The 15768-nt window shown below is 48.1% G+C and overlaps 1 protein-coding gene across 1 annotated transcript; it reads right to left on the reverse strand.

Annotated features, from left to right (window-relative positions):
- Nucleotides 1–3081: 3081 nt before the first annotated feature.
- LOC123130936 (probable 2-oxoglutarate-dependent dioxygenase AOP1) lies at nt 3082–4473 on the reverse strand. Its single transcript, XM_044550728.1, has 3 exons — nt 4092–4473; nt 3645–3969; nt 3082–3543 (listed from the first exon to the last, which is right to left on the reverse strand). Exons 1-3 carry the CDS (start codon nt 4463–4465, stop codon nt 3271–3273), a joined length of 972 nt encoding a protein of 323 aa, XP_044406663.1. The 5' UTR covers nt 4466–4473; the 3' UTR covers nt 3082–3270.
- Between the last annotated feature and the right edge of the window lie 11295 nt (nt 4474–15768).

The raw sequence follows: 15768 nt of genomic DNA on the forward strand, positions 1-15768 counted from the left end.
TCAATATGTGTAATACCAGAGGTTATGGGTGTAACTGTAGTAGGGATGTCCTCATCACAATGCCCAAGTATTTGGAAGGTTTGGGTTATAGGGACCTCGAGCTTTTTAATCTTGATCTTCTTGCAAGATAATCATGGAGAATCCAGCAAGAACCATCATATTTAAGTGTGAGGATTTTGAAATTGGTGTACTTCTGTGAATGTTCCATACTTACTATTGAACTTGGCTCTCACCCTTCTCAAATATGTCATGCAATTTCGGAGGGGAGGGATATTATGAAGCACGGAATAATGAGGAGAACTGGAAATCAACGAACATATGGTCAGATAACTGGATCCCTAAACAGGTGACGGTAAGTAGAATCGTCAGTACCATCAGTAGGGTGGCGAACATAGTCGGAAATGCTAAAACGGAGGTCAGAGGAGTAAGTTACCCAGGTTCGGGGTCCCTTGAAGGGGTAACACCCTATGTCCTGCTTATGGTTTATATTCATTGTGGAATACCTCGTGCGAGAGTTACAATGGGGGATGATGCATGCCTACCGAAGTATATTTCTACGAGAGTAGATGGCTCTGGCTAGTCCGTAGACCTGCCTTATATATGACTAGGGGTGAAAATTGGTAGCGGATAATCCGAAATATTCGATATTCATATTCGAGAACATGCCTATTCATATCTGAAACATCCGCATCCGAACCAAAATGGAAATGGAAATTATCCGTATCCGAATTTATTAAACAAATAAAAAATAAAATATGGTAGGAGATTTTGACACAAATATGGATATGGAAGTGGATATATCCGTATCCGAATAAGATTATGGGAGGTAATTTTCAAAATTCTAGACCCAATATTCCAATTATCCAACATAAAAGCCAAATAAGTGGTCAAATTTTAATCTTTATATGATTAAACTTATAAACTATTATGCATTACAATAGTATTTATTCATAAACTTATTTATCATTGACTTATTGTATGTCACAAGTTGATTATTTCAGGTCACATAGCTATCGACTAATTTACTTAAGCAATATGTTGATATTATTCATATCCATTCTGAATCAAGAAAATATCCGATACGTATCTGTATTTGAATAATATCCGAGCCGCATCCGTATCCGATAACATCTGTATTCGGATTCGTGTTCGTTTTGAAAATATGAAAATGGAAGTGGCAAGAGCACTATCCGATCCGCATCCGATCCGTTACCCCTATATATGACAATCGTTAGGGTTTACACATGAATCTAACCGACCTCCAGCCGCCGCCTTGCTTGGCTTACACTCCAAGATGACACCAAGCTCTTGCAGGGCCTCTGGGATCCCTCCCATCGTCGAGCTCCCTTCGGGCCGTACAAGCCCCGTGGCGGGCCTGTTGCCGGACTTCCCCTAGGCAAGCCACACCTGGTGTATTCACTGTCAACGAGCGTCATTGAGGCCAATCTTATAGCTAGTAGAAAACCCTCCTCAAGTGGTGTCGAGCTTCTGTTACCAGCGATACCTTCCTTGAATGAGCAGTTAATTCAAAATATTTTTTCTGTCGAATAGATTCTCAAGATCTTAGTGTGCACTAGGAATGTTGATGATTTTTGGGCTTGGAATCATGATCAGAAGGGCTAGTTCTTTGTTTGTTCGGGTTACAAACTTCTAGTAAATACGAAGATGAACCATGAGAACTGGCTAGAGGGTAGGAGCGGATCCTCGGATAATGGCAGGGAGGCTAAGTCTTGGACCTCGGTATGGAAATTTACAACCCCTTCAAAGCTAAATGTATTTCTATGGAGATTGGTGAGAGATTCTATGTCGACGACTGGTGTCTTGCAACACAAAAACATATCTTAAATCAGTTTGTGTGCCTTGTGTGGAGCTAAATATTTGTGGGGACACTCCCTCTTGAGCCGCACTATGTCTCATTGTGTCTGAACGCTCTCCCGCGAGGACCTGATCGAACACATGTCAGAAAATAGAGAACCAAGTGCGAGAAATTGGATCTTTGAGATGCATGAAACACTATCTCATGGACGCTTCACCAGGCTGGTTGTCACCTTATGGGTGATTTGGTAAGCGAGGAGGAAGGATATCCATGAATGCATTTTTTTCAGAGCCCTCATCAATTTTTTTATCGATTCTTACATTAATGATGTTCAAGCTTTATCAAAACCTATGACAAAAATGCATAGTACTGCTAGAGGCAGAGTTGAAGCTGCACCCTACTGCCTCCTCCCTCTAGACAACTATATGAAAATTAACATGGATGGCGCCATATCAAGCAACATGGATGGCGCCATAACCCAACAATGGCGATCTGCAGAGATTAGCATGTGCATATCTTGGATCCCCAGCGATTATTTTTGAAGGTACGACGGATTCCACTCTACTCGAAGCTCTTGCTTGTAGGGAAGCTATGTCATTCGCATATGATCTTGTCCCGAGGAACATTCACATCAGCACCGATTGCAAAGGCTTGGTAGAAGTTATTGAAGAAGGAACTCGTTGCCCTTAGGCTGGTCGTAATGGTAGTATCATAGCTAGTATCATGCATGCCAACTAGGCAATTTTGATAAGGTGTCATAGCATTAAATGAAGAAAGAGAGGGTGGAGTATCATATCATGATACCGTATCATAATAAATGCTATGCTACTTTGTGTCATGCATGGCAATAAATAGAGTACTACATGATACTAATATATGATACTATGCATTAAAGAGGTAGTATCATACACTAGTATCATATGCATGATACTAGTATATGATACTCCCCATTACAATCAGCCTTATAGTGCTGTCATCAGGAAGAATGCAAACCGGAAGATTGGTTTTCCGTCCTGCAATTTTGTGCACGAGCACGGAAACTTCAATATTGAAGCTCATAATCTCGCTAAGCATGCTACTATGTTAGGTATAGGCATGCTACCATATCAAGCCAACATGTGTGGTTGGGTCTCCCCCCATCCAATTCTTGTACCTATGAACGTTACCATTACCTAATAAAGCTTTGATGTTATTTTTCATAAAAATGTACTTTCTTCATAAAGAAATATAAAAGCGTTTAGATCGCTACTTTATGGAGGGAGTAATTGGTAAAATAAGTGCTTTGTGTCACTGATTAAATTTCTTAAATGGGATACATTTGTGTCTTAAATGTGGCTGCAGGTTTTGACCAACTTTACACTCAAAGATAAATGCCCTTTCCTTGGCTGATTACCCGTCTAACAGGCTACCTCACTAGAGTGGTGAGGCGAAGTGAAATTGATTCGTGGGCTCGATCATTCCATGGGTGATCCATCCTTCTCCACACCACAGAAAGTCTTCAGTGGATCACTGAATTTGCGCCCTTCTTCCGAGTGCCGGAACTTGGTATACTCGTCGTTCTTACACGGTCGGTACACCAGAGGGTGGTCTTTGTCCACGAGCTCGTCCATCGCGCTCAGTACGACGCCGTCCTTCCCTCGGCAGACGAACAGCACTGCCAGGCGCTCACGGTTGCTCGGCGTCCTGACACGGTGGAGGCACGGCGGCACCCTTCCGTTGGTCACGACCTGCGACATATACGGCGGTGGCATCCCTGTGGCGTCAGAACTGGAGATGCGCGCGTGCACACGATCAGACATGATAGAGAAACGGCGCGCGTGCCTCTTACCGTCAACAACTCCCCGGCCACGAAGGTGAACGTTGCCGGATCAGGCGGCACGGCGAGCCAGCTCCCGTCCTTGGCCTGCACCTCCAGGCCTTCCACCCCGTGCTGCACGATCGTGGTGGTCACGCTGTCGTCGCAGTGCGCCTGCAGGGACATGCAGGTCTCCGAATCGGGCGGGACGCCGTAGCGCGACAGCCGGGCGGAGTGGGCCAGCGCGGCGAAGTGCGCGTCGATGCGCTCCTCCTGGACGCCGAGGCCCTCCAGGACCATCTTCTCCACCGTCCGCTGGAGTTCAAACACGTTCTTGGCTGCCGACACAACTGTGTCGCTGCACATGGACGGCGGACACGGTGAGAAGGTCAAAATGGATCGGCGACAACTGCGCGGCGGAGCAATGATGGTAGCCTCAGCAGTGAGCCATCATTCTAGAAAAAAGGTGACCATGGTTACCAGAAGGCAGGGTTCGCCTGCGGCCAGAGGAGGTCGGCGAAGTCACGGACGCGGTCGGCGTCGGTGACGTCGGAGAGGCACAGGCTCTCCCAGTTCATGCCGGGGATGTTCGAGATGTATCCCGTGAACGGCCCCACGGCGGAGACGTTCCGCTGCTTGGCCTCCACCGGGAGCGCGAAGATCTCCGGCATGGCGCGGCCGAACAGCGCCTGCCGGAGCTCCGGGCCGAGCGCGCCGTGCGCGACGACGACGAAGCCGTGCGCCAGCATGGACGCGGTCACCGCGTCCCGAGCTTCCCCCCAGCCTGGCCCGCCAGGCTCCAGTCCGCGGAGGTCGACCTTGGCGGTCTCCATCAGCTGCTGCTCTGAACCCATGGGTTTGGCTTCTGATATGTGATGCTTCTTGGCATACACCGTGGCAGGTACTTATAGAGCTAGCTAAAGGTCAGCGGATGAGCTGGTAGGATAGCTGTTCGTCATGTGCCGCTCTTGGTTTCGTTTTTCTTTTTGTTTGCAACGCCGCCGGGCCCGTGCTATTTGTCTGTGCTAACTGTTCCCGCGAGTACAGTAGTGAAGTATCTGTCAGAAGGTCAGTGACTAGACTAAGCTTAACGCATAATGGAACAATGATAATCGATCGTGTACCACGGTGGCACGCACTTGATCCGGTGGCGAGATCTGTGCCTGCGGCCGCCATCCAGTTGCCTCATTTTAGGCTATTAGTAAGTTTGCACGTGCAACGCACGATACATTTTAATTATTTTTTTGCGTGGGTAAAAGAGATTTTATTCCAAGATCACAGGGTTACAATTAAGCGGCAAAAGTTCCTCCACGCAAGGTGGACCTCTACCTAGCCATACAGTAGTGGTACTCTCCATATGACTATATGAAGCCAATCGATCTGCTACCCTGTTTTATTCACGCTTGATTTTCGACGGAATAAATTCTCTTACACCCACGTGCCTCTTAATCTCAGCTACCAAATGTCCATAAGCGGAGTATCGAAGATTGTCCCTCTTCAACGCCATGAGAGTTTCCGACGAATCAGTTTGGACAATAATAGGCCCATCCACGTGCTCAATAGCAAGTGCCATCCCTTGCATTAAAGCATGCAGTTCCGCTTCTAGGGCGTCGTTGCAGTTACAGATACATCGATACGCCGCAAAGATGACGCTACCGTCGCTTCGCCTCAGCACCATCCCCGCCGCTGCTGAACCATCTGCCTCCGAGAACGCACCATCTACCGCCAGTGCGGTATGACCAGGGGAGGGTTTTGGCCAAGGCAGCACCGGGGCATGTACACGCGCCTTAACTGGCTCAGCAACGAACATAGACATCTTGCCCTTGATTATATCCTCTGTAGTATACCTTCTGGCCAGTTGAAGTGAGGACATGTAGCTCTGAAGATAATCTGCCGTCGCCGCTGTCGTTGGAATAGACTTAGCGTGGGTAAGATCATTGCGTAGCGACCAAATCGTCCACAAGAGCATGATTGTGCAGTCCCGCATAGCATCATCACAGTTCATCAGTACGTTCAGGAGCCAATCCTTCCCGGTGTCCTTCAATATTTGATTGTCTGGCAAAGGCCAAACCTGGCGCATATGATTCCATAGCACTTGCGCATGATCACATGTGATGAGAGCATGGAAACTTGATTCCTTCTCTGAGCCACACAGCGGACAAGTATCCCTGGTAGCTATGTGTCTGTATTTCTTGCATGCGTTAGTGGCTAAAGCCCCGACCACCACTTTCCATGCTAGAATACGCATCTTCAGGGGCAACTTGGCATGCCAAATACGTCGCCAAATCACCCGATGTCCTCCCGGAGCCAAACTTGATGACCCCAGGCCTGCTTGCCCATCGGATGTAGCGAGCCAGTAAGCGCTTTTAACTGTAAAGCCGCCACTTCTTTCCGGGAACCAAGCCAGAAAATCTTGCTCTCCTCTGGGTGAAGTCCGGATCTTCAGAATTTCAGCGACGTCCATATCCCAAAAGTACTGCCTCAATCTGTTAACATTCCATGCTCCAGATTCCTCCAAGAAATCAGCCACCCAGTTGAATCTGCAATTTCTTTTTGGGGTTATTGGTCTGAAGTCGTTCCTCCTGGGGATCCACGGGTCCCTCCAAGTTCTGATCATAGTACCGTTTCCAACTCTCCAAATCAAGCCTTTCTTCAACAGTTCAAGGCCATGAGTGATTCTTTCCAAACCGCAGAGGAGCTGGACGGGAACACCGTCCAAAAGATTGCCGTTGGGGTAGTATTTCATCCGAAGCAGGCGAGCACATAGGCTGTCTGGGGTCTGAAGTAGTCTCCAAGCTTGCTTTGAAAGCAACGCTTGGTTGAAGGCGCGCATGTCCCGAAACCCCATGCCCCCCATATCCTTAGGTAAGATCATCTTCTCCCAGCTTAACCAGGCCATTTTCCGCTTGCCATTCTCCACTCCCCACCAATACTGCCTCATCAACCTTGTTAGGTCATCACACACGGATACCGGCAGGCGGAAGACACTCATCACGTAGGTTGGAATGGCTTGTGCCACCGCCTTAATCAGTATTTCCTTATTCCCGACTAACACATACTGTTCACTCCAATCCACTAATCTTTTCCTCAGCCTATCTTGCACGGTCTCAAATTGCCCTTTATGTACTCTGCCTTCCGGTACAGGTAAGCCCAGGTACTTAGGTTCAAAAACTTGTTGTGTCACTTCCAGAATACCCTTCATCTCCGCCGCCACCGCCTCGGGACAGTTGTCCGAAAAAAGGATGGAACACTTTTCAGGGTTAATAAGTTGACCCGTCGCTCTGGCATAAGTGTTCAACAAACCTTTCACAATGGTAGCTTGGTGGCTCGAAGCTTCAAACAATAACATAGTATTATCGGTGAACAATAAATGTGAGATAACAGGAGCACCACGGCAGATTGAAACCCCCTTCAACTCTCCCTCATGCACCGACTTGGATAACAAGGAGGATAGAGCATCAGCAATAAACAGGAAGAGAAAGGGAGACAGGGGGTCACCTTGCCTTAATCCCCGAGAGGGAGAAAATGACTCCAGTAGCTTTCCATTGAATTTAACCGAGTATTTCACAGACTTCACACAGGCCATAATCCATGTTATCCACTCCATCGAAAACCCCCATTTTATTAGGGCTTGCTCCAAGAATTCCCAATCTACACGGTCATATGCTTTCGAGAGATCCAACTTGTAAGCACAAGCAGCAGGACTGTTTGGTTTCATAGTTTGTATATGATGGATGCACTCGAAGGCAATTATTGAGTTATCTGAGATAAGCCTCCCAGGGATGAATGCGCTTTGATTCTCAGATATCAGCTCATCCAACAACGGTCGCAACCGATTGACCAAGAACTTAGACACGATCTTGTACAACACATTGCATAGACTTATCGGTCTGAAATCCTTTAGTTCCTTAGGATGAGGAACTTTTGGAATCAGGACGATGGCTGTGTCATTCACTCCCTCTGGCATATTTCCTGATTTAAAGAAATCCAGCACAGCGGCAATAATTTCCGTTTTTAGCACAACCCAATTGCGCTGGAAGAACCTTGCCGGCAGTCCATCCGTGCCCGGCGCTTTGATTGGCCCAATCTGAAATAGGGCATTAGACACCTCCTCCTCTGAAATCGGCGCACACAACACGTCATTCATACCCTGTGTCACTTTAGGAGTTATACCTTCAAGCACCTCCATAGGTGTAAGTGTCGGATCTTTGGTGAACACTTCCTGGAAATACGAACTCGCCATGCGTTCCATGTCTGACGGTACAGTGCACCAAGATCCATCTGTTTTGCATAGACACTGGATATAGTTCCGGCGCGCCCGCCACACCGCCCGTCGATGCAAATATGCAGTATTCCGCTCTCCCTCCTTAAGCCACGTGATCCGTGACCGCTGTAACCATATCATCTCTTCTTTATAGAGTAGCTCATCCAATTGGTACATTTTCTGCTTTATCAATGATCTATCCGCATCTTGGAGTTATAAGTCAGCTAGCTACCGCCTTAGTTTTCAGAAGTGACGTGACCGAAATTTTCCCTGCTCCACGCACGCAGCTTCGCCATCATCTCATTCAATGCATCCCGAACAGAACCAAGAGTTCCGCTCGGCTTGCTTTGCCCCCACCGGTCCGCAATGACTATGGCCAGTGCCAGGTGTCTCTCCCACATGATCTCGTACCTAGCCGCGGCTCTGGTTTTAGGCGGCTCCACATGCGATAACCGGACCATCAAAGGACAGTGGTCAGAGCAAGACGCCGCCAGATGATCCACCTGCGTAAAGGGAAACATGTCCTTCCACGCTTCATCCGCACAGGCTCTGTCCAGCCGCACCCGGATGGTACTATTCCCACCTTGTCCATTATCATATGTATATGGGATCCCGGAGAACACCAAGTCCATTAACTCACAAGCCAGTAGGCAGTCCCTGAACTGCTGCATCTGACCCTCAGATCGTTGCATTCGAGAAACGTGTTCATGTTGCCACATGGCTTCATTAAAATCCCCACACACAAGCCACGGCTCCGTGGATATGGCACGTACCACATACGATGCCTATTCTCCACCCGTGGCTCTCCATACACGTAGGTTGTCCTCCATGTTTTATCATTTGCTGCATCCTCAATACACACATCTATATACCGTGCACACGAGTCCAAAACTGTCATTTGCAAATTTTCATCCCAATAGAGGGCTAGGCCCCCACTCAACCCATCACTTGAGACACCTGCAAATCCTCTCATCTGCAGTCTGAACTTGATCTTCTCCATCTTGCTTGAGGCTTGTCTTGTTTCAGAAAGAAAGACCAGCCCCGGGGAATTGGCTTTGCAGAGGGCCAAAACCTCGCGAACTGTCCGGCGGTCCCCCTCGGCAGTTCCATACTAGCGAACTCATTGGACCCGGCGGTCCTCCTCGAGGGAGGCCGCCGATCTAACATCAGAAGCATCTTTCGAAACAGTTTTTGCCCGCTTACTGCCCGAGCTGCTAGTTGGTGAATGTACATCATCACCCTCCTCCCCCTTCCCATGGGTCAGCGTGAGGATACCAGGGGGGACCATGGACCCACCGGTCATGTCCCCTAAACCGCCTCGTCCATCGCCAGTCACTTCCGCACAGATAGGTCGACTTGCATGAGTGTGTTCGTGGCCTTCGACGGGCTTGTGGCTGTATCCAGCGTTTCAGGATCCACCTGTTTAGGTAGATTGTTTACACGGCTTGGGGTATGGTCTGGCTTCTGCTCACTCCCCCGATTACCACCATCCGGTCGTGGTTTATTAGGGCCATCAGCATATAGCCACGCGCCAAACTTCTTGTTTTTCTCTTCATGAATCCCGTTCCCACACTCCTTGAACTCATGGCCTATGATGCCACACACACTACAGAAACGAGCAAGCTTCTCATAATGCACCAGGAAAACCTGACGCTCTTTACCTCGAACAATACTGACGAACTTGGTGAGAGGCTGACGCACATCATGTCGAACCCTAATTCTCACATAGTCCCCACGTGTGTTTCCGTTTAATCTCATCTCCAAAATCTTCCCAGAGTTCCTAAGCAGATGTTCCACAATGCCCTTTTTACAGAAACCTTCTGGAAGTTTATGAATCTGGAGCCAAACCGGCATATACACCATAGGCACCTCCTCTGCCTTCGTAAAACCATCATAGGGACACATCAGGACCAAGAAATTCCTGAAGAGCCATGGTCCTTGATCGATCATCCGTTCCCAGTCGCCAAGGCAAGCGGCCTGAACAATGAACAGGTTCGGGCCAACTGGGCGGAAGTTCACATGCTGTGCTGGATTCCACGCCGTCCGCATCTCCCTATAGAAGGCCGTCGGGCTGAAAGTTTTGTCCGTATGAACCCTAGCTAGGGCTAGCCATCTAACGCTCTCATTGATCTCCTGGTCGTTCTCATCGATTACCAGATCATCAAAGACTTCATCCTCGAGATTCAACTGCTCCATGAATTCATCTAGATCCGATCTCGTGGCGGCCCCGTTGCCGCCGCTCGTACCAGACTGTGCGTCCGCCGCCGGTTCCATCACAGCAAGCCTCGAGGGGACTTCCTTCGATGTGTAGGGGGAACCCTACGTAGGGGAGGCGAGGATATTGGGTAGAAACTCTCTCGCGATTAGATCGCCAGAGAGGACATGGAAACCCTAGCCGCCGCTAGGGGAAAGGACTCATACGATACACTTTGATTTGCATCCGCACAAGTAAACCATAACAAGCGTGAACTGAAAGATCCAAACAAAAGACACTCACCGTGCTTGAAGATAAATCTAGACACCATATTCGGCTTGGTATCATCATGTAAGTTGAGCAACAATGAGAAGTTTTTCAAACAAAGATCAATGGTGGACATGCGGTCCAATACAGCCGACAAAACTACTACAAGCAAAAATAATAATGTAAATTAATAAAGAGCATATTATGCTGGAGAAAATGAAACATAATGCATCAAACAACAATGCCCAATCATGTTATGAATTTCGTAAAGTAACTTCAAAAAAAGCGAGGAAGAGTAACTTCAAATTCGATTGTGAGAGGTCATCTATTCCAAGTTGATAACGTGTAAAATACACCTGGAAGGGAATATAGAAATGAAGCAATACAATTTTTATTGTCGATTAAATCAACATATTCAAATCACATACAATGAGTGCATGATAGCTGATTAAATGAGCCAACCATTTCCACCGGAAAAGATTTAATTCTGCTTATTTTTGTATAAAAAAATGCATGGTCTACAGTTCAAACATGAGTGAAAACAATAAGTCGAGATATTGAAGGGTTGTACACAATATCCAGGTATTAGAAAATAAGTGTGAGTTCTGCTCTACAAAAGACGTTACCTGTGGTGAGATGCTGATAGTAAGTACAAAACAATTCTTGTAGTTAATTCTTGCATAGTAAACACTGACCGAATTATAGTTGCCAACACTCATGCATCACAGTGCCAGGAGTAACCTGTTAAATAGCAGGAATATCACTAATTATTAACATCTGAAGAACAAATGCGTGTACAAGGAACATAATCTAAATCCTTACACTAAAGTGGCAATAATATAGGAGACTTTTGATTTTCAGTAGAGCTGGTAGCAATCACACATGGAATATTCCTACAAAAACACACATAGATGAAGTACTCCAGAAATAACAATTGGCCAGCATGTAGAACAAAATACATCAGAAAACCGAAGTGAGAAAGAGGGGTGACATTCGGATTCCTTGCTATCACTCTGCCATTGTAAGCATGCACAACCACCATGTTGTCGAGCAAATGCTTATAAGGATGATGGATGGTGCAAAATAAGAACAAAAGGAGAAAACCAATATTCTTTCATATTGAACAAAATTCAAAACTCACCCATTGATGCATCATGAACTTGAGCGTTTGAATCTCGTGTTCGTGCTGTAATGAAAAATAGGATAATGCAAATGAGGTTAGGATTTGAGACACCTCTTACAAAAGGAGGCAGAGATGCATGATAATTTGCAGATTTCTTTTGTTGATAATGCCAAACCCAGAAGTTGCAGAGGCGAGAATATAAGGAATCACTTACACCAGAGAGGAGGCAAGGCCGTCCGGCGCGGTGGGGGTGAGGTCCGGCGGGTGAGATGCGGGAAGATGATGCATTGTGCGGGGATGGCGAGGCAGCGGCGAATCGGGGCCAAAACGTGTAGCACGTCGAGTGAAGCAGTGGGCGATGACACATGAGTGCCCTGAAGAAGGCACAACTCCTCCTCGCGCGTCCCCGGTGGTGGCTCGCGTGCTGTCGTGACCGCTACTTCTTGTACATGAGTTCCGGTTCCGGGAGAGAGCACGTTCGTCTTGCCAGCGTACGCGGGTGGCTCTATCATCCGGCCGTATGTGAGCTCTTCATGTGTCTCCCATGCGCACACTCCTCCGCTGGACAGGGCCAGGGCACGAGCGTTGTTGGCGAGCCCGCCGACACATCCTTTTGATCTCTTCGACACTCACATCATGACGTGTCTCCTCCTGGGGGCATTCGCCCCTAGATCCTTGGGTGCATGCGCCACCAGCGTCGGACAGGATGGGGCGGCATGCATGTTGCCAGGCTAGCGCACCGCCGCCGCTACCGAACAGGGTCGGGCCCACGTGCATGTTGTCGGGCAAGCGCACCGCCGCCCTGGGCGCGACCTCTCCTCTGTAGGCCTTGTTCTCCCTCCCTCGTGCGTTACTTCGGGTTCCTCAATGATGGAGTCCTTGCTTAACGGCGGCAACGTCTCGCATGCATTGGTTGGCGGCTTGCATGCTCTTTGGAATTTTCTCTCTTTTGGTTGGAGGTTTCGTACGAGATTAATTAGATTGAGAGGTGGCGCTAATTAAGGAAGAGATAACCGGTGGCAATTTGGATTGCATGCGTTGCGTGATTGTAGGAGTTGCCGATGTGGGGCGTACGTGGGGTGTTTTGGTGGAGTACGGTCAGTCAATTAAAATTGCTAAACACACATACAAATAGGATTAGATTAAGGCTAGCTGTTAGATTAACTTAGTGGGCCTAATCACACGGTGGTAATTGATCTGCGTATATTTTGTTGGGTGTCTTTAGAGAAGATTTTGTTTGATCTTTTATAAGTAGTGTAGATACATGCAAGCCCACTAATTTCAAGGGGGGTTGGTCAGCTCGAGATCCCGAGTGCATAGCCGTTCGATCGATGGCAGCAGCATCATCTTCCTCGTCTCCCAAACGCACCCAAAAAAATCATGGTAGCACCGCTGACTCGCCCTGCAGCACCGTCGGAAGACCATGCGGTCTCGCAGGAGTGAGACGGCGCCTTGCAGTACCGGTCTGCCCACACAAGTACACAACACCATCTCTCGCCCCTTGTAGCAGCCCGTCTCCACTTGGCAACAGTGCCCCTCGTCTCGTTGCTCGCAGCGTGGGCACCCCGGCCTGCAGCACCATCTCCAGCCACCCGCATGGCAGCGAGCCGTTGTCATTGCAGCACTCTTGAGCAGCTACTTTGGAATAGCATGGTCGGCGGTGCCCTGGCCTTGCAGCACCGGTGCCCGCCCCCAGCATCTACCGACGCATGCTTTGCAACAATTGTTAGCATTGCACAACTTGCCTCCCGACTTGCAGCAATGGTGGCTGCTGTAGACGAAGATTTGCAACAACGACGATGGTGGCAGCGGGCATCCTTGTAGAGTGGCTCTCCTTCTGTTGTAGCACGGGTCACTACCGCATCAAGGGTTTCAACAACTGCACGGATAGTGGCGTTGCTCCTGTAACACAGTAGTTCTAGGTTCCTAGCTGCATCCAGTGCCCCAACCCTCGTAACACCTCAATGGCCCTTACAACAACAATGGTTCAGCGGGTGCATCTGCATGTGTGGGGTTGCAATAGGCACATGCTTGCACCAATGGTGGGTGTGGCGGGCTACATTATCACTTTCAACAATGGCATGTGGCGGCGGCAACAAGCATACATTAGCGGGCGGGGGAATGAGGGAGCGACGAGGGGGAGAGATGATAGGGAGGGGACGGGATATGTTGAGATATTTTTGAAAATAAGGCACGCGGTGCGGGAGGAGGCACGGGGATGCGTGGCACATGATGGAGGCAGGCGATACTACATTGTTTTTGGTCCGGCGATTTGAATTGTTTTTTATACATATTGTATGAGTATATGTTGATTTTAAGACAAATTTAACGTTAAAATTAAAGCTTGGAGCGCCAATACAAACACAAACTAACGAATCTTTTTCTCCATATGTGACTCGAAGAAACTTTAGGGTTTTTGCCTTCCTCGTCCGTCACCCAGGCTCCACGGGCACTTTTGTGTTGGAGGTGCTGGAGACCCCCTCCCCTTCCTGGTGGGAGGGATCTCTTGTTTTAGGTGGCTTTAGTGTTGGTTGGGCGATGGTGTACGAAAGTCAGAATAATGCCCCACTTGCCCTATCCTCTCTTGGACGATGCGACTAGCACTGACGAAGGGCATGTGGAGGTGTGTCTCTAGCAAGTCTTCTTGGATTCGGTTGGCGTTTGTCTCCGGTGGATCCCTCCAGATTCGATCAATCCTCGTTTCGTTGGTGTTTTCTACATGTATGACCCTTTTGGTTTACGCTTCTCATCATGAGTGATGGTTGCTCTTCTAGTGCACTGGTCCTTTAGGACCTTAGCACGACGACTTCCCGGTTGGCTACTACAACAAGGTTGGCAAGGCTCCGCTGAGGAAGGACTTGCACTCACGTGCTTGTAGGCACCGCTAGGTGCTCCATGGACTTGATTGTAATTCTTGCTACTTTTAGTGTTCTTTGTACTACCATTGCATATTATTAATAAAATGGAGGTTTAAAAAAAACTAGATCCAGTTCATACGGTATCCTCCCGGCGTATCTGAAGGAAATATGCCCTAGAGGCAATAATAAAGTTATTATTTATTTCCTTATTTCATGATAAATGTTTATTATTCATGCTAGAATTGTATTATCCGGAAACATAATACTTGTGTGAATACATAGACAAACTAAACGTCACTAGTATGCCTCTACTTGACTAGCTCGTTAATCAAAGATGGTTATGTTTCCTAACCATAGACATGTGTTGTCATTTTATTAACGGGATCACATTATTACGATAATGATGTGATTGACATGACCCATTCCATTAGCTTAGCACCCGATCATTTAGTATGTTGCTATTGCTTTCTTCATGACTTATACATGTTCCTATGACTATGAGATTATGCAACTCCCATTTGCCGGAGGAACACTTTGTTTGCTACCAAACGTCACAACATAACTGGGTGGTTATAAAGGAGCTCTACAGGTGTCTCCAAAGGTAAATGTTGGGTTGGCGTATTTCGAGATTAGGATTTGTCACTCCGATTGTCGGAGAGGTATCTCTGGGCCCTCTCCGTAATGCACATCACATAAGCCTTGCAAGCATTGCAACTAATGAGTTAGTTGCGAGATGATGTATTACGAAACGAGTAAAGAGACTTGCCGGTAACGAGATTGAACTAGGTATTGAGATACCGACGATCGAATCTCGGGCAAGTAACATACCGATGACAAAGGGAACAACGTATGTTGTTATGCGGTCTGACCGATAAAGATCTTCGTAGAATATGTGGGAGCCAATATGAGCATCCAGGTTCCGCTATTGGTTATTGACCGGAGACGTGTCTCGGTCATGTCTACATTGTTCTCGAACCCGTAGGGTCCGCACGCTTAAGGTTTCGATGACAGTTATATTATGAGTTTATGCATTTTGATGTACCGAAGTTTGTTCGGAGTCCCGGATGTGATCACGGACATGACGAGGAGTCTCGAAATGGTCGAGACATAAAGATTGATATATTGGAAGCCTATATTTGGATATCGGAAGTGTTCCGGGTGAAATCAGGATTTTACCGGAGTACCGGGAGGTTACCGGAACCCCCCGGGAGGTATATAGGCCTTAGTGGGCTTTAGTGGAAGAGAGGAGAGGTGGCCAGGGCTGGGCCGCATGCCCCTCCGCCCTAGTCCGAATAGGACAAGGAGAGGGGGGCGGCGCTCCCCCCTTCCTTCTCTCTCTCCTCTTTCCCCCTCCCGAATCCTATTCCAACTAGGAAAGGGGGGGGGGGGAATCCTACTCCCGGTGGGAGTAGGACTCCTCCTGGCGCGCCCTCCTCCTGGCCGGCCGCACC

Source organism: Triticum aestivum, chromosome 6A, assembly GCF_018294505.1.
Source record: "Triticum aestivum cultivar Chinese Spring chromosome 6A, IWGSC CS RefSeq v2.1, whole genome shotgun sequence".
Lineage (NCBI taxonomy): Eukaryota > Viridiplantae > Streptophyta > Magnoliopsida > Poales > Poaceae > Triticum > Triticum aestivum.